Below are 24,516 nucleotides of genomic sequence, written 5' to 3'. Positions count from 1 at the left end.
TGGCAGAGTCTGTGAAGGTGGTTCCACAGGTGGTTGTGCTGGTAGAAAACGCCTCTTACGTCCAAAAGCAATTACAGATAGCCATTTGAGCTGATACATTTTAACACTGTGATACAGGAGTAATAAGAAAAGGTTTTTTTTTTTTTATAAATGATCAATTAATGCATTCAGTATGACTTGATGAATGGGCGAATCAAAAGTCCAGACAAAGCCCCGCTAAAGCAGAGAGGAGAGCTGTGAACGACGGCACAGAACTACAAAGCAGCTCTGAAGAAGTGATTCTTCTCCAAGACGACACACAACTCCACTGTCTCGGTTTTAACTGTTGTGCTCGTGTAAACATAAAGTGCACAAAGTGACAACACACAAAGTCTGATGATGCTTGTTCAGCATATAAGCACAACCACTAGAACAACGGGCAACAGTTCCTGCTCCAGCAAAGTTCTTTCCCTAATATTTTTGAGTCACCCTCCCCCACCCAATTCCAATTCATTTTTAAAGTGTGAGGCGTGTTATCAAGAGGCCATCCCCCCAGCGTTCTGGATTTGTCCGAGTCTGGGTATCTGGGTATTGGGGCTTCACAGTGTCTTCTCCAGGTCTACCACTTGCCTCGCTTGCTCCAGTCTTTTGGGGTAAAATGTAGGCATTTAGGGTCAATGCGGAGATGCCGTTTCTGCATGGCACGTTCGTGGCCATCAACGATGTCTTCTGAGAGTGTGAGAATATATTGACCCTGAGAATGACAGCAGAGAAGAGTGAGCATATTCACATGGCTCAAACGGCACTTCTAGTTTCATCCTGCTAGACAACAACTCTAAGTCCTTGGCAAAATGCTGTGCTAATTTATGAATCCTTCAAATTCTCCTTCAAAGCTTGAATTTCTCAAGCTTTCACTTTTTTTTTTTTTACTTTCCACAGATTCCTCTTGGCACTGACGGACAGTGAATAACTGCACATAGAGGCAAAAGACCGAAACCATAGAAGGACATTTTCTCTGCAGCTCTCTACTTTTTTGCAGAGAAATCATGACCTTGAAACATTTCAGTCTGAAGTTAGACCCCACCACAGCACCAAAACTGCGTCGAATAAGTAGTAAAGGACCTCTCAATATCCTCTGATCTAGGACACATTTATTTTACTTAGACCTTAGTGCTGCTTTCGGCACCATCAACGACAAGATCCTACTGGATTGGCTGGAGTCACTTATTGGCAATAAGAGGTCAAACACTCTCTTGGTTCAAATTCTACCTGACAGATCAATACTAATTTGTCCTTGTACATAATGAATGCTGAGGACGCAAAAAGGTATAATGTCCCACATTATTCTCATTATATATGCTACCATTAGGGACATTCATTCATAGGCATGGTGTTAGCTTCTATTGCTATGCAGATGATGGTAGATCTTCTAGTCCAGATGATTCCAATACTACTCCCAAAATTGAGAACTGCATCCAGGAAATAAAAAACTGGATGGTGTCTAGTTTTCTTCTTCTAAATTCCAATAAGACGGAGTAATTCCTCCTTGGACCCAAAGCTGCAAGAAGCAATTTGTCTAATATTCCACTTACTCTAAATGGTTTTTCAGTAACACCTAAATATATTGTGAAACGCTTAGGGGTCACAATTCTGATCTTTCATTTGACACACACATATGCAATGTTAAATGGTGCATTTTGCCATTTACGTAATATTGCCAAGCTGAGACATTTACTTTCACTATGAGATGCAGAGAAACTGGTTCATGATTTTGTCTCTACTCTCTTGGCATGGCAGTAGCTCCTGGTTAAATATAAAATTTATTTGACTACAGCCGGAGGCAGAGCCTTCTCTTTTAAAGCCCCACAGTTATGGAAGTTTTCCAGCTCTAATCAGAGACTCAGACACAGTTCCAATCCTTAAATCTAGGCTTAAGACTCACATATTTAATCAAGCCTTCAGTTAATGCACTGCATATGAAGGTGTAGAGCTCAGAGTCATTGAGTCTTCTGGTAATCTGAGATGTTGATGCTGTCATCCAGCCATGTCATGGGTTCACTCTAGTTTGCAATGATGATTGGGGGGGGGGGGGGGGGGGGGGGCGGACGACAATAGCTCAGTGAGCCCTCATAACTGTGGTCACCTCCAGTGGTCACCTCCACCTCCAATTAATTGGTAAAAAAATTGATGGTGTAGAACCATGTATTCCCCTATTTACCTACAAAAATGATCAACGATTATACTGTTAGGTAAGTAATACTGTATAAGGGTAATGTTTGGACAAAATAATCTAGCATATCCAATTAATTCCAATGTCAAGTCAGTCACACGAATGAGTTTTTCGTACTTCTCTACGATCGCCTTTTTGACCTCTATTAACCTGCATTCTAAATATGCATCTTGGCTACATGTTTCTACAAAGACAATTCCATAAAACGCCTAAACAATGCTCTGGCTTGCCAGTGGACAAAACGATACCGCCAACAAACATGCCAATGCTGTCATCTACCCAAGTCCAACATCCACACTGGAGGGACTGCGCCTAGATACAGGACCATAAAAATGGGCTTCTTGGTTCTCCCATCGTTTCTTCCCAATTCTCACAAAGGAAGTTTTTCCTTGCTCCTGTCATCCCTGGCTTGCTCAGTAGGGATCTGGACCCATGCATTTGTAAAGTTGCTTTGTGGCATGTTGTAAAATGCACAATATAAATAAAATAGAAAACCTTAATTGAAGAAAAAGCAAAAAATACAATATTTTAGTTTTGTTTCATTTATCAGAACAAAAACATGATCTGTGATGTGACATTACCTTGTAGTAATTGATGAGGTTAAGGTACTGTAATGTTGATATTACGTCTTCTTTTTTTACGCTGGTTATCTCGCTAATTTCACTATGAACAAAACAAGAAGTGCATTATTACACATAGGGCATCCTGGTTCAGAAAAAAGACCCTATGTTTTTGAAACCCATTAGAAGATAATATAATGGACATGATGTGTAGTGTGTATTGGCCAGAGGCGTACTTAATGGTGATCTGTGGTCGCTCTCCATTGTCCGATTTGAGGTCCATGAGGATCTCCAGAATCGTCTGTGACCAGTAGGAACGGTAAGAGAGCAAGCCCAGGTCAGAGAGGGGCTTCTCTGGGGTGCCCGTCTTCCCCTCCACCTTCGACAGCTCATAACCTGAGATGGAAACAGAGGACACCTGAGCTGGGTGGTACGGCTAGGGGCACAACACAGCCAAAAAGAAAAAGACTTAACAAATGTGGGTAAACGGCATCAAATATTAATACGAGTATTGCTTTTCCAAGAAACTTACTGAACTCGATCAGCAGTTTGCCATAGCCCCTCCTCTGATATGGTGGTAATGTCAGAATACAGGCCACATTATAGTCCTCTGTTGACTCTTTCTCCTTTAAAAGAGTTCCAAGCCACACAAGGTTGGACAATTGGCATATACAGACAACATGAAATAACTTTTGGACCTGTTCAGAACTAGGGCTGCCATGATTAGTCGACTAGTCACGATTATGTCGACTATTAAAATAGTCGACGACTAATTTAATAGTCAATGCGTCGTGGTTTTTTCGCTTTTTAATTTATTTTTACTTTTTTCTCTCCAAACAGCTGCGGCAGTTTCCACTGCTGCGTCTACCTTTCTGTTCTTGACGCACATGCGCAGTAGTGGAAACTAGGGTAGGCAGTGGACGACATCCCAGGATGTTATACAGACAGGCTCTGGTATCATGGCTACCCGGCTACGGAACTCAAAAGTGTGCGATCATTTTCTTAGTCATCCCACACTTTTGAGTTCCGTAGCCGGGTTCCGAAACGCGTGCAATGCAGAACTTGCCTTCCACGGCAGCACAACCTCGATGCACAAGCCCGTTAAAAGGATGTTGTGGCTGATTGTGACAATGATGAAGAGGGATTGTTATCTCAGTAAGCTAAATTGCTAGTTAGCTGCTAAAATTTGTGTAACATTAGCATTAACAATTAACATTAGTTAATATTAGCAATGGTGATTTGTTTCATTAGCCTTAGCACACATTCATGTGTTTTCTGTAACGTCAGTGAGACCAAAACTTTATTTCTGTGAATAATTCCTTAGTTTCAGGTACCTACATAATTTGATATAATTTGCCAGTGCCTTATCCTTATATTAATAATTGCTGCAACAATCTGCATATTTCATTAAAGGTTTAATGAACCATCTTAATTGTTTTTATTTTTAGTTAGCATATAGCTGAAATCTAATGGTGGTTATATAATAGCAGTTACATTCTAGTGCGATAAGCTGTATGCTTTATATTCAATTCACATATGATCCGATTAGTCGACTAATCATAAAAATTTATCGGTGATTAGTTGACTATAAAAATAATCGTTTGTGGCAGCCCTATTTTGTGCCAATACGCTAAGCAAACAAAAAAATCTATGAAGAACCTTTGTGTTTGTGCAGTATTTGTGATTAAAGGCGTTCGTTACCTTAGAGAAGTAGCCAACTATGTGAAACCCCTTGCTGTCGTACTCTGTCATTACGTAGAAGAGGAAGGGGTCTGTGTCATAGTACAGGGTTTTATGGTCCAGGAAGCACTTTGCCAATAAACACAAATTCTGGGAGTACGTCTGTAAAACAAATTACCAAAAAAAGTGGATATAATGTCCAGAAGTCATGAACCTATGGAAGATATTCCTTTTAACACTTAGCTTGGTTACTGACTGTTCTTGAGATCAGCTGAATGGGTTGCATGAGGTAAACTACCAGACCCTCTCTGAAGCATTACATTACAAGTAGAAATCACCTTGTTTTTCCTGCCATCAATTTCAAAGAAGGAGATGGTTCCTTTACGGTAGATTTCATTTCCTGGGGGATGCCGAAGATTGCATTTTGTCTGTACAAAACAAAACAAAGACTAAAATTCAACAGATTTTTCATAATGATACAAATTATATAACTCTAGACTACACCACAGCAACTTGTATACAACAGTATGTCCACAAATAGTACTTCTCTATTCTAAGTATTTAAAGCTAGGGTTAGGGTTAGATGATTCCCTCACCAGGTGCCTCTGCAGACACTTCAGGCTTTTGAGGTACTTGAGGCAGAACTCGCACAGGTAGAGGATGGGCAGAGTGGTGAGCTCCTGGGGGTAGGGCGAGAAGTACCAGGGCTTCAGACGGTGGCGGCCCAGCTCGATACAGTCGATGTTCTTCATGCGCGTGACAATGTCGTCATGGCTGCGGTCTGACACCAAACTGCCAGTCATGCGGGGTGCTGAGGGGATTCCATCCAGGCTGTCCTGCGAGTCCTGCCGGGGGGGGGGGGGGGGGGGGGGGGGGGGGGGGGGGGGGGGGGGGGGTGTGGTATGGTATGGTGTGACCAATCGCAATGTGGCGTTTCAAATAATAAAAATGTATTACCCGACTATGGAAAACAATTCATAAGGCCTTGCTGTAATTACAAAGATATTGTATATTTTCCCTTGCTCATAATTGTCTTACACTTTTAATCATTACACTTACATTCTGTAAACAACCTTCTTGTTGAATGCTTACAGATGAAGACCCCAAAATGAGACCGACCCCGAGCAACTGATGGAAGAACATCCATCATGTCATTAATGTGAATAGGTTTCAAATCTGAAATCTGTAAGTACAAACCCTCCCAGAGCAGACAATGTCCCTCTCAGCTCTAAATCTAAAAATATGAGCTACACTGATCTAAACACATTTACTTTCTGTAAACATTCGTGTGTGTGTGTGTGTGTGTGTGTGTGTGTGTGTGTGTGTGGCCCTGCTCCCTATCCATCTACATACACACACCAAAAGGGTAACGATAAATAAATGAGACGAACCTCTCCTGATGGTAGAAAGGCACTGGCGTTGCGGGGGCTGTTATACTGGAATACCTTTATAATCTGTCAGAGAAACACAATGGGTGGCAAAGGCTTTGGGAAAGGTTGTGGCACAACACGTTGAGTTCTTTAAAAATCGAGCTGGGGATTTGCTTAGCAAGATCACATGGGACGCAAGTTCTGGTCTTCTGTTCGCTGCTCATCACGTAGTGTTAATGTGTGGGGCATGTGGTTAATAGCGTGTGTTGTCAGGGCTGGGCAGAAGCATCAACTCTCAGGTGTAATGCACATGAGTACATGGTAGTATGTAGCTTTAGCATGTGTTTGTTTCATGTATGAGGCACTTCCAATGGCCATGCCAGAGTATTCAAAGAGAGTCCTCTGTGTGAATCTTGCGACCAAACCCAAACAGATTTTACAGCATGACAGATGACCAATGTAATGGCAAAAATGGCCAACATTCAACTCATTAAAAAAAACATGACTCAATGACAATGCAGCCAAAACTATGGAAGTTAATCTGTGTCAATATTAAAACTAGTGGTGGGACTTTTAACACGTTAATTTCGATTAATTAATTACAGGGAAAGTAACAAACTAAAAAGATTTACACATTTTAATGCATGAGACACTTTTGCACCGTGGAATGTTTCTCAGTGCACGAGTTCCAGGCATACAGATTATATGGACGCACAATAAGATGAGCATGATGGAGATGACTGAAGAGGCTACGCTGGTGTATGGGAAATTTAAATATAAGAAACTTCCAGATGGAAGTACAAACAGCAATAGTGTTATTTGCACTTTATGTAGGAAGGAGTTCGCTTATCACAGGAGCACTTCCACCCTTCGTTACCACCTCAACACAAAACACGTTGGGGCTAACACGCAGGTCAGTAATGATGTCAGGGTTCAAAAAAAAAAAAAAAAAAAAAAGTCAAAGTCCACGTCAGACAAATTGACCAATTCACTGGCATGATGGATTGCTGTGAACTGTAGACCACTCTCTGTGGTCTAAGGCTTAACTAAAATGCGGCAAGTATAAACACCTCCGCCGTTTGTAGTTAATGCCACAGGGGCGGCATGTGCTCTCCAGAAGTGGCACCTGCCTCTGATGACTGGCATCCGAAGACTTCTTTCTGTAGAGACTGTATCGGCCACTCGGTTATGCCCAAAGTGCCATTTGCAGGATGTGTGTAAATATAGTTTATAACTTTTGTTTGTTAATTGTTTGATCTGCTGGGTGAACCACAGCAGGGAGTTTTGCATTTAACAGAATGCTGTTTGATGGTAACATGTTGCATTTACATTACAGCAGGCTTTATCTACAGTGGCAGACGAAGTAAAAAAAATTGTTGTTTATCAGTGTATGCTTTTGTTATCCATGCCATCAGCATAATTTAAACCAATGTGAGCGAGTGACATACAATTGGCATCTGCCTCCTCCAGAACTATAGTTAAGTGCAAGCTTCACGGAGGAAGGCTGTCCTACCACCGTAGTTCGAGGCAAACTTAGCTGCTCTGCCACAGCTCTCAATTTTGCAATAATAGTCACATCAGTGGCAGAGAAGTCTGCCAGTCGATCCATTAACCTTTCACACTCATTGAGTGTAAATTCACCATAAGGACTCATCTGATACCCTTTGAATTAAACTAATGAGTGCTTCTGCGGCCTGAAGTGGAAAATTGTGGAACCCAATTGGCTGAATAAAGTGGGGGGGCTGTGGAATCTGATTGGCTGACTAATGGAAGACCATGAAAATGCATTCTGCTCGGAATGCATTTTCAAAATGCATTTGACACAGACTGAGCACTGTTTGTATCGTAATGTTATTGCAAACAGGAGAGGCGCTATTTCCCCTTTAACATTTGAATTTTGACATCTTTTTAGTGGTGGTGAGGTTGAAAATTACATTGCAAACGCATTATCACAGAACGCAAATGCATATTAAGTAAAAAAACATTTTAATTATAATTTTGAGACCTTTGCACAAAACTTGATCATTCAATTCATGAAATACATTTTCATTTAAATAAAGGCTAAATGTATGTGTAAATTAAATATGAAGAGACATGTACCACATTACAAATATATTTGATTTGATTACAAATGTAAACGGAATTATTGCATTTGAATTTTTAACTCAGCGTTGCTTGTATGAGTGGAACATGTAGATGCAAATTTAGGATTACATTGCCATTTTGCATATTACATTTTAATTGTAATTTTCATATAGTTTAACTTCCATACAAAATGGGCAAAAAAATATTTTAAAACGATAAAATGAACATGGATCATGGAAACATGGTTTTAAATGGTATGGCTGGGTTATGATTTGTCATGGCATGTGTAGTGGCGAGGACAGAGGACCTGTCCCTTTCTGCAGTGCTTACCTCATCCGTGCCGCAGTTCTTGCGCTTTCTCCCAGGCTGGGACGGGATGAGACGACGGGTCGTGCCATTCTGCCAGGGTCAAGCAAACACAAACACACATGACTTTCTCACACGTCACTGATATTTATGAATTATTATTAAATTATTATAAAAAAAGTAAAAGACACCATGACAACCACACCTGCGGATGCTGTTGGACAGTGGGATGGGGGGCTGTGTTTAAGAAGGCTGCTACCGTGAGCTGCTCGTGCTCTTCTCTGGCCTTTGTAGTGAAAGACTCCCGAACCACTGCTGGGAATACAGACGCCTGTGAGGCCTCCGTAGAGCTCGGGAGGGAAGGCACTGATGGTGCCGTGGGACCCTGAGATGCCAGTGAGACTGACTCTGCTTTCCGTTTCTGGAAACATATGAAAAGGAAATATATGAAAGGGGTTGTTATTTTGTACAAAAAAGTAAAACATAACTTTCATTACCATGACCAAATTTTACTTTTGACATTTTCTACAACAAACAAACGTATGTACACAACACATGACTACTTTCCACATGCAAATAGAAGAAAACATTTACACATTAAGAGTGCAGAATGATAACTCAACAAGGATGTCAATTCACATTTTCCTAGATTTCTCATCGTCTAGTTTGAAAGTTGATCATATATTTGAGTTTACCTGCCCAGCCACCTTATTTTTTGTTTTTCACCTTATAAGATGTCTTGTATGACAGTCTTATTAAAGAGAGAAAATAGTCGAGGCAAACATCACTTTAGTCACATCTCTCCCACCGAGTGGCCAATGTAAACAGAGGATCTCATTCTCTGGAATGTGCTATATTAAGCCCATTCAAACCAATTTCTCGCAGCAACAGGGTGTTTTAGTGTAGAATGGGCAAGGTTTAGCTGTACCGGTGTGGGAAGAGTTTTGCCTCTGGAAGGAGCTGAAGCAGTTTGAAGGTTGAGATCTAGACTCTTCCTCTGAATTTGAACAGAAAGGAAGAGAGCACAGTTAAAGGGTACAAATCATGTTAACACCCATATGTGTTTATTTTCCTCCATTTATCCTTTTGCCTTGACCTTAACTTCCTTTTTGAAACATGTGGGGATTTGCCTCAACAGAAGCTAGCAAAAAAACCAATAAAAGCCCCTTGGTTTTTTAAATTTCACTTAACACTGAACTGTGTTATGGGACTACCATTTGGCATCTTTAAATTTTTAAGGTCAAAGTGGGCAGCAAGTTAGTACACCATGGGCACTGGGCAGTGAAGAGGTAAGCGCTGTGAAGAGGTAAGCGCTGAACACAACAGGTAACTGATCTAATATGCTCTCTCTTACCACTTCTCTCTCTGGAGAGCTAGGGCGTGATCCAGGCAGGCCGTTCTTTGTGGGTGTCTTTGCCTCCTTCTTAGGAAACTGGAGCTTTTTCATATCAAGCCGATCTGGAGTGACCCATTCGTCTAAACGCTTGTTGACTGTTAACATATGATATGATACAATCCAATTATTTTCTCTTTAGTTATGTGAGGTCAACAATACATTACATGACTATATAGAAATAAGAATGTCACTTACAGTCGATATAGTGTACATAGTACAGCTTTTTCCCAGGGACCTCCTTGACGCTAAGAATTTCAGCCAAAGCTATGAAGGAATCAATATACAATATAGTTCACAACTTAAACTGGACTAATATGCTTTCCTAAAACCGAGTAAAAGATTGAACGGTTTAAAATTCGAAACTGCAATTGCTAAACTGTTACTACGAGCAGTTGCTATATTTAAGCTATCAATGTAATTTATTAAAAGTTTGATATCAGCTTCAGCAAAATGTTCGCCACACAACTGCATGACAGAAATTTAAAAGACAAGCGTCAAGTTTAACGTTATATTTTGCTATAAAAGACCACTATTGCATACGAGATAACTGTTTGAACATTTATATTTTAATTGCCATTCTGGCTTATAGTCATAAGCGACGGCGTTTGCTTCAGTGTGCGCCGCCATGACAGTTGTTTTATTATGCAGCTAGTACGTTTGCTAGCATGTTCGCTAGCGGATAGCCCTTACGCCATTCGTCTTCGTTTTCTTGATTTTTTCTGAGTACAGGGAGACGACAGCCCTCCACGAGTTCCACCTATCAAGAAATAACATTCTGTAGTGCTACCTCCACTTAATGTGATTGGGTATGTTTAATCTAAACAACATATTAAACAAATTAAAAACACGGATCACATCGAACACTCACCGTCGTGTCCGCCATTTTGGTAATCAGTGAACCTCCTTGTGCAATGGATTGTGGGATAGGAGACGTGAAATCCACAAGTGAAGGGAAGTCATAGGCAAGTTAAAATAATAATACATACAACATATACACACATATATGTGTGTGTTGGAAATTATATATATATATATATATATATATATATATATATATATATATATATATATATGAGAGGATATAATATTATATTTTTTATATATTATATAAAAAATATAGATTCATGACAGAGTGATCTATTTCAAGTGTTTCTATTAATATTGATGATTATGAAATGAAAACCCAAAATCACACTAGACCTCAAGCAGCTTGGATTGTGTACCTCTACAGTCTCCCTCCACACTCTGGCCTATTTGCTGGCCAATCAAGCACAGCGATACTGTAGTTATTAAACCAGGTATTGATACTTTTGGCAGTCTGGACAGGTGTCAATTCCTGCTGGAAAATGAAATTTCCATCTCCAAAAAGCTTGTTGGCAGAGGGAAGCATGAAGTGCTCTAAAATGTCCTGGTAGACGGCTGTGCTGACTTTGGTCTTGATATAACACAGTGAACCCACACCAGTATTTCGTTTGGAAATCAAGGTCACAGAGTGAAGGAAGAGTGTAGAGGCAAACAATCCAAGCTGCTTGAGGTCATCATTGATGGTTTGGGCAGCCATATCATCTGCTCGTGTTTGCTGATTGTACATTTCTGAATTAAAACTTATTTTTTTCAGTTGATCTTATATAATATTCTAATTTTCTGAGACAGTGATCTTGGGTTTTAACCGAATTAACAGAAATGAACAGCATTAACAGAAATATATACTTGAAATAGATCATTCTGTTTGTCATGAATTTATAGCTAATATATGCGTTTCACTTTTTGCATTGAATTAACTTTTTGATGATATTCTAAATTATTGACACGCATCTATGTTATCCATCCATTCTCTTTATCGCTTTATCCCACTAGTCAGGATCACTCACCCTAACACACATGTCTTTGGACTGTGGGAGAAACCATATCAGACCAGACAGAGAATTGATCCCACAACACCTTGATGTGAGGGGACAGTACTAACCACCAAACCACCAATATTTATTATATTATATTATATTTCATTTAATTTAGGCATAAGCTTCTCTTTCGTAACACCAAGACTACTGTTTAGCAAACGTGACTTTTGTTAGGAATTTTATTAGGAATGAATCGGGGAAAAGAAGTAAAAGGAAAGCTATGCCATACAGCACACAGGGTCCAGATGAATTAATGGAATACTAAATATATTTTCCAATTAAATTTGCTGCATCAAAGCATCATTGTGCATTTTTCTCGAGGTATAGGCTACCCAGTGTTTTGGCCTAAAATGTATATACTATTAAATAAATTTTTACACCACTAATATTTTCCATTTTGTATTTTTACCAGTTTCACCACTGCCTTAAATCGAATATGAATGTTGCTTAATATAACCGTGCCTTGTACAGTTAAGACACAAGGAGGCGCATTTTTTTTTTCTTTTTTTGCACCTGGTTATTTTGCTGAACATTGTGGTTTCCTGTGTGAAAACTAATGTGGCCGATGTATACCCTAAATGTTCACTTCAGCCTACTCACTCGGAGCACACTACACACTGATAAAATTAGGAACCCTTATCCACTAAATATTTACCAGAACAGACATTAGTACATTTCTTATTTAGACTTAGAATGTAGACTTATTTAGATTTGTTAATATGGTCAAATGTATCCTGGGTTGCTAAACATACTAAGATGAGTCAAATAGACTGTTTTGTCTATTGTAAGACAAATAGATCCTGAGATAACCAACAGCGACAGCACATAAGATGATAAGATGAAACGTTGCTATTGTTTCCCATAACCTAACAACCACCCACCCCCCCAAAAAAACCAAAACGACCTCCAAAACAAAATGCAGTTGTACACTGCTGCAACCCACCTCCCCAACCAGTCACTGCAACATCAAACTGAGTTCTTTATGGTTTAATTCACATTACCATCAACACTTGCATGATCACGGCCAATACATAACCTCATAACTGATGCCTACAAACAAGACAGATATTCTGTGCATTTATCAAAGAAAAGCCTCTGTCCAAATGAGGATCAATAGTGTTGGATTGTGAGCCTCACAAAGAAACTGTCCTTTGGAACCAGGACATATTAATTCTCTTACTGCTTTACAACAGTTTTAGAACTGTTTAGTTTCAGATAGAAATACATCATCTAACTATGAATATGTAAAGTAGCCTATATGAATTTGTTGATGTTCTGAAATATGTTTATATTGTTTTTCCAACCACTTTTTTCCCCTTATAATGGCTGACTGCACACCACTTCATTTGATTGGGTGTATTACTCTCTCTCTGTCACACACACACACACACACAGACACACACACACACACACACACACACACACACACACACACACACACACACACACACACACACACACACACACACAATCTCAGAGGGCTTCATGTCCTCCTGTCAGTTGGTGGAAGAGCTCCTCATTCAGAGTGTCGTTTTTCTCACGGTTCCGGGTAGACATGAAGATGTAGCCGCCAATGTACTCGTGCACAATCTTGCAGTCAGCCGTCACACAGCCAAACGCTATGTTCACGTTACCATTGAACTCTATGGCGACCTGGTGCCCATAGCCATATCAAAAAGACCAGGGCAAAAGGAGAAACAGACCAATCAGAGCCTTCAGTTTCTAGATTCTTGATGAAACACCTGTACATGCATGCAGATATATGTACAGCCAGACACATTTAAGCACTGGCCACAGAGAACCACACCTGTTTAATGTCCCAGTTGACATTCCACTGTCTCATCGTGTTGTAGCGCCATGTCTTCACCACCTCTTCTACACCTAGGTCGATGCGGATCAGGCGGTTATTGGCAATGCCCAACACCTCGTCTTTGCGACATCCTTTAAACCTGCGGGCACAAGGAACAGCAGTGGTTGGAGAGGAGATGACACACTCTGAGTCCCTTTCCACTCCGACCCCATCCAAAAGTCGCAGAAATCACCAAAGTCAGCTTTCTCCTCCTGGTTTCATTCTGAATCTCAAAGCTCCCGCTCTTTGGCTTGGTCGTTTGGAAAAGTACCAGCACCAACAGCAGGATGATTGGATGATTACCTGACTATGAAGTAGGAGAGGCCAAAGTCAGGCAGAGCTTGCCAGATCTGCAGGAACTTCAGGATGGCATCCGTCAGCGAGAGCTGCGCTACATTTTGATGTGCCTCCAGAATACGTGGGGTCAGCTACGATACCCACAGGGATACAGAGGCAGATGTTATATTGTTTATACAGAGACACCAATCACGGCTGTGTAATGTGTCATATTGTGATTTTATTGCTATATTCCTGTATTGGAATTCTGCCGCCACCTGTTTAGGCTTGTACTTTTTCTGGTAGCGGGGGGAGACGAGGCTGTGGGTGTTGATGCTGTCGTCGCTCTGCACCGCCTTGTTGCCTGGTGTCGTCCTCTGCATAGCCAAGAAGGACTGAATGCTCTGCACTTCACTGGAGAAAGATGCGTCCGCCATGGTCTTTCCCTTGGATGCCAGACGACACGCAGCCATCCACTTGCTATACTGCGGTTGCTGATATACAATAAGAGAAAAGAGGACTTCAGACTAGAGGTCTGCGCGGGACTGCTTTTTTAATCCCGCTCCCGCTTGTTTTAGACCCGCTCCCGCCAAAAAATCGCTTGTTTTAATCCCGCTACCGCCCACACCGGCCAAAAAATCGCTTGTTTTAATCCCGCACCCGCCCACCACATACACATTTCTGTCGCCCCCGCCCGCAATCCTAATATGAATTGAATTAATTAGATTTAGTACTTGAATCGCGCTGTCCCATTTCTTATCACAGTCCAAACACATCCCGTTAGGTGACGTACACCAACACTTTCTGACATGTATCACAACAAGCCGATTTCCATCTCCATTAATTACAATGGAATATGACTTCCATACATCAGACTTTCCTGTAGTTGGCTTAATTGTGGTGTATTCGCCTGTTTTAATAGAATTTTCCACAGCTGAAACTGGTTGACCGTCTACAGCAGGGGTCGGCAACCTATGGCACGCGTGCCACCATTGGCACATCGAGGCATAGTCACTGGCACGCGACACGCTGGACCAGCATCAGCAAAAATATATATTTTAATATAAATTATTATGTTAATGGATTATACTTTCGCGAGTGACCGTAGCGCGCGACTCCGCACGCACACCTCGCGCGAACGGCGGAGGCGTTTAAACTTGGCGATCGATCGCGATATAATACTTTTTGTGTCGATTTACACCTCCCCCGCTCCTCGGTCAACAATTTAAACTCGCCGCCATAGTGGCACACTCATTGACTGGACAAAGTTGGCACTCCATGTCTCAAAGGTTGCCGACCCCTGGTCTACAGTCTCTGCCATTTCTGTATCAAAATGACAAAATGACGCACACTTCATGTTCACGTGATCAGTTGCTTAGCCAATATTTTGAATTAGTTTATTGCTTACTTACTGAATGATTAGTTGTTTTCGTCCTGTTCCTTATGCATGGAAATCATTGCGTTGTTATTATTATAATTTTCTAGACTATTAATTTGCGGGATTTTTCTACATGTATATGTGGTCCCGCTCCCGCATCGCCTGGACTAATTAAACTCCCGCTCCCGCCAATAACAATTAAATTCTGTCCCGCGCCGCAAGATATTCTGTCGGGTCCCGCGGGATTACCGCGGGAGTGCAGACCTCTACTTCAGACAGCACATTTATCTGTAAAGGGCCAGCTTTGATAAAGCTCATTGGTGACTAATAGTGACCCAGCCAGCTCCAAAGGTCTAGGATGACTACCAAGTTAGGTATTAGGCAGGGTTGCCAACTTTTCAAGATCACTTGGAGTGAGATTTGAAGCTGGAGGCAGTGTTGCCAACTCCTCAGTAAGGAAAGTAGCTGTCCTAAAAATCGCTAGAAGTCGCTAAATGACGTCATCACCTAATTTGCATAATACGTGTTTTTGAAGCTGTAAAGGAATAAGGTTGGGAGAGAAAAACGTGGGTAAAAAACACTCTAAATATGTTAGAACTATAAATGAACAACATCTGTTGCCTTTGAAATAGGCAGTCACTTCTCAAAAGAACTACATGACTAATGCTTTGTATAAATCATTTTTACGTAAATTACATAAATAGTTTTTTTGCTGTGTTGTTAAATGTTAGTATAAGAGTAGCAGCAGGCTTGCCAACTTTTGAAGATCACTTGGAGTGAGATTTGAACCTGGAGGGGGTGGCGAACGTAAGTCGTTGCGGGGGGGAGGGGTGGTGTCGAACGTAAAATGGACACAAATGAAGTATTATATCGCGATACATCGATCGCCAGTGGTTGGCGCCAGAGCGAACTAGTAACTCATTAAATCATATATGTTGATCAGAGGTAAATAAACTAGATATTGCGTGTCAAATGCGTGTGTCTCACGCTCAATGCGTGAGAGTTGGCAACCCTGATTATGTATCAAGTTCGAAGTAATAGCTTAGCATTGCTAGCTAACTAAATGTAACAGGAAGACTCCGTTACAGAGTGTGCCTGAAAATACAGCCCGGTTTAATTAAGGGCACCGCCCATAGTGAATTAGTGCACATCACGAAGGGTATTTAAACTCTCGTGTGTTCTCGTTAGCTCGGAAGCTGATTGACGGGACGAGAGACGCGCTCGGGTCCGGGTGGCAAGAGTTATTACCCATTCTCACGGAGTTTCTGGGTGGCAAGAGTTATTACCCATCCTCACGGAGTTTCTGGGTGGCTAGAGTTATTACCCATTCTCACGGAGTTTCCGGGTGGCAAGAGTTATTACCCATTCTCAGAGTTGTTGAGTGGCCAGAGCTTTTACCCATTCTCGGAGTTTGAGATTGTTCGGGGCTTTTTAGAAGCTGACTGGGTGTGTTGTGAGCTGCATACGAGTGGTAAGTAGGCTGATGATAATGAAATATATTCCATGTTGTTGGAATCAATTAATTTGATGCATTTGTGCGCGTGCTGTAGGTCGCAGAGGTGGCCAAGTCACGGGCGATCTGAGTCATTCCAGCTATTGCACGGTAGGGCCGAGCTTGAGCGCAGGCAATGTTTTTAAATGATGTTCGTCTTAGTTAAAGTGTGTTCCTTCCTACAGGAGCCATCAGAGTGCGCGTGAGAGCTAGACCACTGTTTTCTCCCCTTTAATTTTCTTTATAGGAATTGGAGTTTGTTAGTGGCAGACGTGTTTTGTGGAACGTGATTTACTGTTGTGTTTTTTATTTTTAGCCCGGCGGTACGGTTGGAGAAAGGTGGGAGCAGAACGAGTGAGGTGTTGGCGGCACCTACCTATTTGGGGTTTATTTGCAGTGAATTTGAGTTTATTTGGAGCGCGTTCACGCGAACGTGTGGTGTGGGTTATTTGTGTATTGAGTGGTTTGTTTGCTTTATTCTTTTAGGTGCGCGCCAACCCCCGCTGGTGGAAGTGAGGTAACCTGTGTTAGGTAGCTGCTCCGGAAAGTCTGTGGCTGTACCGCACGGTGCTTCTTTTTAAGAATGTCCGGTGTTTTATATTTTGTATAATAAATGATCTGCATCTCAGTCTCTGCAGTCCAACAATTTTATTTTCGCTGGCAGTAATCTCGCGCGGGTGAAACGTTACTGATTAGTTTCCCTCTAGTTGAGGGTGGCGTAGTCCAAACTATTATAATTGGCGCTGTGTGACGCGGTGAGCGTTACATTTATACTAACTATAACCTAGCTTATTGACATGGGAGTTAATTATACTTTCATGCCTGCTTGTCCCATCCAAAGAAATGGTGTGTGGTGTCATATATAAATCTACAAAATAAGATGTATCATCATCGTTACACTTACAACTTAATTATATTAATTAATTATATATATGGAACCCAAGATAAATGAAACAAATGCCACTCACATTATCACAGCGCAGATAAACTTCGTTCATGCCCTCTGGTTCAGGTATCAACAGTCTGATACAGAACTTCTGAGCAGCTACACTCACATCAGGTGCCACCTCACAGCCTGAGGGAGAAGACTTATTAGTGTTTGTGTGTGTGTCCAGGTTCATGAAAGCTGTGTTCAGTGTGCCTGTTATAATGTGTGTATGCTTGTGGTGTTTTTGAGTGTGTACTGCGACGTGTGTGTGTGTATCCACATGTGCATATTACCTTTGAGGTTCATCTGCTGTATGGGCTCTTTACAACTCTCCTCTTTGCTTTTATAGTAAGAAACAGATGTGTCCTTGAATGTGAACCAGAACTGCTTATATTTCTTCAGTGTTTGTTTTTTTGGCCTGAAGAAATGTGAACAGATGTTTTTACATACTGGCATGTGTTTCTGTCCATGTGAACATGAATGCACATACATGCATCTCACCTGAAAATCTTCAGATAGTCGTGCAGCTCTGGTGCTGTCATCGTGTCCTGAGAGGAAACGCAAATATGATGTCACACAAAGCTAAAGGTCTCAAGCTGTTCACTCTGCGTAACACCGGCACACTGACAGTGTCACCACTGAGAATGTTTACCAGTGAGCTTCACTGGTTTGCCCCTGGAGATGCGGGGCAGTTCAGTACAGTGCGGAGCAGAGCCTCATACACACCAGCATCTCTTCCGCACTGCTCTCCCCTTCCATCTTCACCTCCAGGCACTGTAATGCTGAGTCTAGATCATCCATGGCCGGACATGTTGCCACCAGCTGTTCAGTCAGGGAAACCTTCCCTATGTGGTACTAGAGGAGCACACGCACACACACGCACACGCACACACACACACACACACACACACACACACACCCATCCATATTCTCCCTATTTTCTTAACATCAACATCAACCTTGACAAGAATACATCCACCACCCGCAGGCTGCAACAGATGAGAACCAGATTTACTCACTTGCAGGGCAGCGAAAAGCATCATCTCCTCCTCCGTGCAGTCGATCTCCTCCAGCAGAATGGCCCATTTGGCCTGCTCATACAGCTGAATCAAACGCACAGCATCCACCTGCAGGGAAGACGCCCGTGCCGCCATCGTGATGGACACCAAGGCGGCCGAGGGCAAGCGGTTATCTGATGGCAGATCTGCCATTGCTGAAGTAACCATTAATAGGTCTGCATGCGGCTCAGTGTAGCATGTGGGAGTCCATTGTCATGGCACTACAGCAATGAGGGATCCCACCTCTGGTGTCAGGTCATGGAAACTGTAGTACTTGAAGCGGAAGACCAACTTGTCGTTTTCTTTGACTCCCTGCTGCAGTAGAGAACGTGACGAGTCCAGCCACCTGCGAACAGCGAGATGACCCCTCATCACACCTCAGCATGCTCACATCTCATGATATATACCATTCTGTAACACAAAAAAATTGCTAACAAGAATGTGAATGTGTTTGCTTGGTGAAAACGGCACTTTTAAGGGGCACAGGTCTTTGTGCAAAAGCGGTGATATTAAATTACAAATCACCCTTATGTTTGATGGTAATGCAAAGTGTGCATTTCCATTTGTAGTTTGCAGGGTTTGGGAATGAAGGGTCACCAAGTTGTCGAAGACATTGATAAAAGTAACTACCAACTGCAAGCTCTGCAGAATGCCTCAGTGGCTGAAGATTGCAATTCCTTCAGGTTTTCCATCTGACCAGATGTTATGTCATTTATTTTTATACCACATAAATGTTTAATGCAGATGCACATTGAGTGAAATGCAATTGGTCTGTGTCCAAATAAATGAATCATAAATATTTTCAGTAGTTAATCTAGGAAATATGATAGCCTACTTTTTAGATTACTGTGTCCTTAAATTCATACATGTTTATATATTTTTCACATTATATTGCCAACCTGCTATTAATTTGCGCTTTGTCCACCTTCGTTGTCGGCCGGTACATCTTAGCGATAGTCTCCGGTGCCGGCGCCGGCCGGCTTACCGACAACATTTTGTACACAGCTTCTGTCTCAGGTGAGTCAGCGAAGAACGCAGGCATGCCATTGGCCAGCTTGGTAATGCAACCTGCCATTTCAGATAGTGCAGAAGAATCATTCAAGTCCCTCGTACATAATAGCTACAGTTATCACATGATGTAGATTCCTGGCCAGGAGTCAAAACAAGAGGTCCTTAGGCTCTGCAAAGGTTGGGTTTTAAACGCCACTGTAGAAAGAACACATTTCGTTAAGTATTTCCATTGGGCTCAGTGTTGGTTTTAAACTAGCCATGGAACATATCATTGGGCCAGTTCTTGGACAGGTGTTTAATCGCACTTAAAATCCATCTTAAACTAACACTTACTTGTGGGCAGTGGTGCGCTGGTAATGTCAAACACGTCACTGTCATCCTCATCTTTATTCTTCTTCTTTTTCTTCTCTTCTACTGGCCAGAGAAGTGACAGCTCTTCTGGGTGACGTATATCTGTGAAAGATCAGTGACAAGGGAAAAGGAGGTGAAAAAGGAGAAGCTTCTGCAACATGCTTGGACATTCATGTACATTGGCAGCAACTGAGAATTGGATGGCTTTATTCTACGAGGGAGTGCATAATCCAGTGCTTCTTGCAACACGGATGGCTTTATTCTAAAGTGATTATTGCAGTGATAAAACCATGAATTACCATGGTTTACCTTCTCCTAGTTGGATTTCTTGGATTTTGACTGAAATAGTTTAATGCTGGAGTTGCTGCCCCACAAATAATCCCATACAGAGCTAATTGTCCCTTTCTTTTCCAAATGGCAGTCCTCCTACCTGAGAAATACTGAGACGAGGAGAGACGAGCCTTTCCTGAGATAAACCCTGGGCCAGCCACCTCCTGCCTAACCAGCTATGGATGAAGCTTCAACCCACTGTCCTGCCTAAACAGCTATGGATGAAGCTTCAACCCACTGCCCTGCCTAACCAGCTATGGATGAAGCTTCAACCCACTGTCCTGCCTAAACAGCTATGGATGAAGATTCAACCCACTGTCCTGCCTAAACAGCTATGGATGAAGTTTCAACCCACTGTCCTGGCCCTTTTCACCACACCGAATTCTCCACGGCCCTGGACTACTACTACTGACAATCAAGTACTCTTAAGCAGTGTTGCGAATAACGCCGTTAAAAATAACGGCGTTAGGTAACGGCGTCATTTTGTCAGTAACGGGATAATATAATTAGTTACTTTTCCTGTCGTTACAACGCCGTTTACGTTACTGGTCATTAAAAGCGGTGCGTTACTATATATTGATGTACTAATGCGAGCGGACCGCTGCCCAGGCTAGTGAGGAGTAACATATCCCGATAGGTCACAGTTCTCGGTGTAACACCTGTTTAACTTAACAAGTCAGTAAGCGATTGGCTAAGGCAGCGTTATGATAGCCAATCAGAGCCAGTGTTTTTACACGCGCGCCGAAGCACGAGTGACACGATACAAACGGAGAAGCCGAAGAAAATTAGCATTTTCTAGGCGATATAAACATTATTTAAGAAAATACTTGAAGTTCCTGAATGTCTACCAGACTGTGTAGTTGATTTATTTAATTAAGAATAGAGGTTTTATTGTTAAGTTTACTTCTGTTGTGAACAAACCAGTTGTCTCAGGTTGAGACAATTTAATTTCATAGATGTAAATGCACTTTATATAGTGTAACTGTTTACTTTTGCTTTTTTTTTTTCAAAGATTTGGGATTTTAAAGGATTTTATCCTGCACTGGTCTGTGGATGTGCAATAAATATCAAAAGTAAAAAAAAAATCTGATCTATTCATTTCAACTGACTTAAAAAAAACTTAATTAATTGGCATATAACCTTTTTTTTTTTAAACTGTAATGCAAATAGTTACTTTCCCTGGTAACGAGTTACTTTTATTATAAAGTAATTCAGTTACTAACTCAGTTACTTTTTTGAACAAGTAGTGAGTAACTATAACTAATTACTTTTTAAAAGTAACGTTCCCAACACTGCTCTTAAGAATAAGAGTCACATATAGAACACGTATATAAATACACACAACAATGAGAACTATTTGTAATTCCCATCACTTCTTTGTTTATGTATCTCTCATATTATTGTTGCCATGGTGACCGGCATGAGACAGAGGAGGATGGGTTCCCCCCTGAGACTTGCTTCCTCTCAAGGTTTCTTCCTCATGCTCTTATGAAGTTTTTCCTTACCACTGTCGCCCTTGGGTTGCTCACTGGGGGCTTGGACTCTGACACTTGTAAAGCTGCTTTGTAACAACAACTGTTGTAAAAAGCGCTATATAAATACATTTTGATTGACTGATTTCTGCATATGACACTAATCTCTCTATTTCACACACACACACACATACACACACACACACACACTCACTCACCGAGCAGCTTGCATATGCCAATCACGGAGTGGAACATGGGGCTTGAGAAGCACACCCTCATCCTGAGGGTGGTTTGGTTGGGCATGAGCAGGCGCAGGGGCTTGTGCTGGGCTGTGAAGCAGAGGCGAGCGTCCGCGTGGATGCCGCACTTGTCCAGCGTCCACGACGGCTTCAGCAGCCACTGCTGCTTCTGCTCCCACCACAGCGCGTGGTCTGACCAGTCTTTCTTAATCTCTGTGGCACAGCACATATTCCCCGTGCTCAGACTGGGATTATTTACAATCTTAGCAGGATAATTGTATTTAGTGGAAATACAGGCTCCCTCAAATTCAGACTAAAACTAGAATTATGCACAGTACACAGAGGGATTAAAGGAATTTGATTATTTTGCAGGAAGTCTTAATCTGTGTTGCCATCAAAAGGTCCGGTAAGGATCATACAGGACAAGAATATCCAAATCAGGGACATTAATCTCGCTGGAACATGTAGCTCTGTACCAATAACTTCAATAACTGTGGCAGTGTTTTCAGGGCAGAAATTAAGTGAAACATTGTAACCCAAGGAAATATAATTTACCCAACAATGCTAAAAACCTTTATACTTCCAAGCACAATGCTTAATCTGTTTCAGAAAAATAAACTCATTGTGGCCACCCCATGATTTTATTGTGGAAAAAACTCATTTCACTTTTTAAATGGTTTCATTGCATTTAATTCAATCTACTTTTGAAACTAGCCTGTCAGGTAACTCTAAATTAAAATAAAAAACATACGCGTCTTTTCCACGACTTTGAGGATGACACCTCCAATATGAAGGTCAGATGTGACGCTGATTTTGAGAGGAGGAGCCTCACAGCCCAGTTCCTCAACACTTATGGACAGGTCCCACACCGCCATGCTTCAATACAGAAACACAGAGAGTAAGAGGTAGAGAGAGGGGGAGCAAGGGAGAGAGAGAGAAGGCAAAATTCACTTTCAAAAGTTTTTTCACTGCATGATCTGTCCTCTTCCTTTACACAATGTACTTACTACATGCGAGAGATGTGAAAAAATGAGATATGTGAGAAAATAAACTTGCAGTTTTTAGGTGTGGGCTTTTCTGTTCTGTAATGTTTAAATACTGTTACTATGTCTTAGAGTAGATTAGGAGTAGGATTAGTTCATACTCTGGACCATGCTTCTGTTCATGTCAGACATTAAGATAGCATGCTTGACTAGCTTGTCTGCCCACATGTGAACTGTATAATAACTTTCAGTTATAATTGTATCCATCACCAAAGTCAAATTTGAAGCCCTGTTAACACAAGGAATCATCACAGCCCCTACTCAATGTTTCTCTCATCTATCAGTTCAGTCACATAAACCCCCCAGTGACCGAGAGAACATGTCGTATCCATGAGGTGGAGAACAGGGCCTAACACGCAGCTGTCCACTCCACATGACTGTAACCAGCAGACAGACACTGTTCCACACACACATACACACACACACACACACAAAACCCCTTCTCCCTCCCTTCTGACACTCTCTCCTTTTCTTTCTTACCTTGTTTGTGGTACTGAAGAATTGTGTTTAACAGACTACGCCCTTGGTCTCTACCTCTCTCTCCCAGAGCTTGATTTCTGTAGTCACTTCCTCCAGTCTCACTTTGTCTGTCTGTCTGTCTCTCTCTCCCTCTCTCTCTCTCTCTCTCTCTCTCTCTCTCTCTCTCTCTCTCTCTCTCTCTCTCTCTCTCTCTCTCTCTCTCTCACTCATTGAGGTTTCACCCGACTGTGAAGTGCTGTTCCTCTTTTCGGCTTGTTTCTTAAGTGTTTAGGCAAGTCAGAGAACAGGCTTTCTTTTCCTCTTACTAAGGTGCATCCTGTTTTGTTTTATAATCAGCTCTGAAAAAGGCTGGAGTAGGTTAAAAAACATTAAATAACAATTTATAAGCTTTTAATGAAAAACACAAATGAGGTGGAGTCAAAACAGTTCACTGTGAAAAATTTTCTGAGAAATATATTCTATCAGAGAAATCCCATATCAATGTATAGACTATTACTGCAAATAATCTCTCCACAATTATCAGAAAAACGGATGCAGAAAAGTATAGGCTCACTGATAGGGAGTCGCCCTCTATTGTCCAAATAATGGTATTACCACCTAAAACAAAGAATGAAGTCTTCACTATAAACTCAAATATAGATTATCAAAATGAATTTTAAAGAAATATCTTGTAGATAGATAGATACTATAGTTAAATTACTGCCATGCTAGTATCCAATTCTTCAGCATTAGCCAAATTAGCCAGCATTAGCCAAAATATCCAGCCACTGAATGGCTGGATATTTTGGTGTGGCAAAAAATTCTCATGCCAATGGGACACTGACACATACAACATGGTTGTGCTTGATACCCATGCCAGCATGTTGTTAGCACGGACGTAATTGGTCCCCCCCCCCCCCCCCCCCACTTTTTCAAAAGCCGGCTTTGGTGCCCTGCAGTTTTTACGGTTAAAAACAAATATTTAATAAATAGCGACGAATCAAGCTCTAGGACCACGCAGAAACTGACCGCTCCGAGTTCTCAACCCCCCCCCCCCGTTTGACACACACACACACATACACACACACACACACACTCACACACACACTAACCCCCCCCCCCC

The 24,516-nt window shown here is 41.6% G+C and overlaps 2 protein-coding genes across 4 annotated transcripts; both read right to left on the bottom strand.

Moving 5' to 3' along the window:
• Nucleotides 1-63: 63 nt before the first annotated feature.
• Nucleotides 64-10,556, bottom strand: kat5b (K(lysine) acetyltransferase 5b). 3 transcript variants are annotated; one of them, XM_077011947.1, is made up of 16 exons: nt 10,475-10,555; nt 10,297-10,363; nt 9,802-9,870; nt 9,565-9,701; nt 9,139-9,207; nt 8,416-8,631; nt 8,235-8,303; nt 5,841-5,903; nt 5,509-5,577; nt 5,046-5,294; nt 4,788-4,877; nt 4,471-4,611; nt 3,302-3,395; nt 3,006-3,165; nt 2,791-2,872; nt 64-733 (listed from the first exon to the last, which is right to left on the bottom strand). In XM_077011947.1, exons 1-16 carry the CDS (start codon nt 10,487-10,489, stop codon nt 599-601), a joined length of 1,725 nt encoding a protein of 574 aa, XP_076868062.1. In that variant the 5' UTR covers nt 10,490-10,555; the 3' UTR covers nt 64-598. The 3 variants fall into 3 exon arrangements, with proteins under 3 accessions (XP_076868062.1, XP_076868064.1, XP_076868063.1); XM_077011949.1 differs by lacking the exon at nt 9,139-9,207 and having other exon boundaries at nt 10,475-10,556; XM_077011948.1 differs by lacking the exon at nt 5,509-5,577 and having other exon boundaries at nt 10,475-10,554.
• Nucleotides 10,557-12,479: 1,923 nt separating this feature from the next.
• Nucleotides 12,480-23,574, bottom strand: fermt3a (FERM domain containing kindlin 3a). Its single transcript, XM_077011946.1, has 15 exons — nt 23,415-23,574; nt 22,643-22,767; nt 21,871-22,104; nt 19,833-19,952; nt 19,388-19,556; nt 18,732-18,834; nt 18,450-18,557; nt 18,157-18,285; nt 17,932-17,978; nt 17,724-17,848; nt 17,471-17,577; nt 13,911-14,126; nt 13,660-13,784; nt 13,315-13,456; nt 12,480-13,160 (listed from the first exon to the last, which is right to left on the bottom strand). The coding sequence occupies exons 2-15, from the start codon at nt 22,764-22,766 to the stop codon at nt 12,981-12,983; spliced, it is 1,929 nt and encodes a 642-aa protein (XP_076868061.1). The 5' UTR covers nt 22,767; nt 23,415-23,574; the 3' UTR covers nt 12,480-12,980.
• Nucleotides 23,575-24,516: the final 942 nt, after the last annotated feature.

Source organism: Brachyhypopomus gauderio, chromosome 7, assembly GCF_052324685.1.
Source record: "Brachyhypopomus gauderio isolate BG-103 chromosome 7, BGAUD_0.2, whole genome shotgun sequence".
NCBI lineage: Eukaryota > Metazoa > Chordata > Actinopteri > Gymnotiformes > Hypopomidae > Brachyhypopomus > Brachyhypopomus gauderio.
The sequence above is the reverse complement of the archived record's forward strand: the minus strand, read 5'-3'. Positions and strand labels throughout refer to the sequence as shown.

What these genes read in the sequence shown, in the direction of transcription:
- kat5b (XM_077011947.1), bottom strand. An exon ending in CTATGTACACTATATCGACT is followed by an intron (nt 9,702 to 9,801) that starts GTAAGTGACATT and finishes ATATGTTAACAG; the next exon opens with TCAACAAGCGTTTAGACGAA. An exon ending in AGTGTCTGCAGAGGCACCTG is followed by an intron (nt 4,878 to 5,045) that starts GTGAGGGAATCA and finishes TGTTTTGTACAG; the next exon opens with ACAAAATGCAATCTTCGGCA.
- fermt3a (XM_077011946.1), bottom strand. Translation starts at nt 22,766, where the DNA reads ATGGCGGTGTGGGACCTGTCCATAAGTGTTGAGGAACTGGGCTGTGAG. An exon ending in CAGCGCACCACTGCCCACAA is followed by an intron (nt 19,557 to 19,832) that starts GTAAGTGTTAGT and finishes CTGAAATGGCAG; the next exon opens with GTTGCATTACCAAGCTGGCC. An exon ending in ACAGCAGATGAACCTCAAAG is followed by an intron (nt 17,578 to 17,723) that starts GTAATATGCACA and finishes CTTCTCCCTCAG; the next exon opens with GCTGTGAGGTGGCACCTGAT.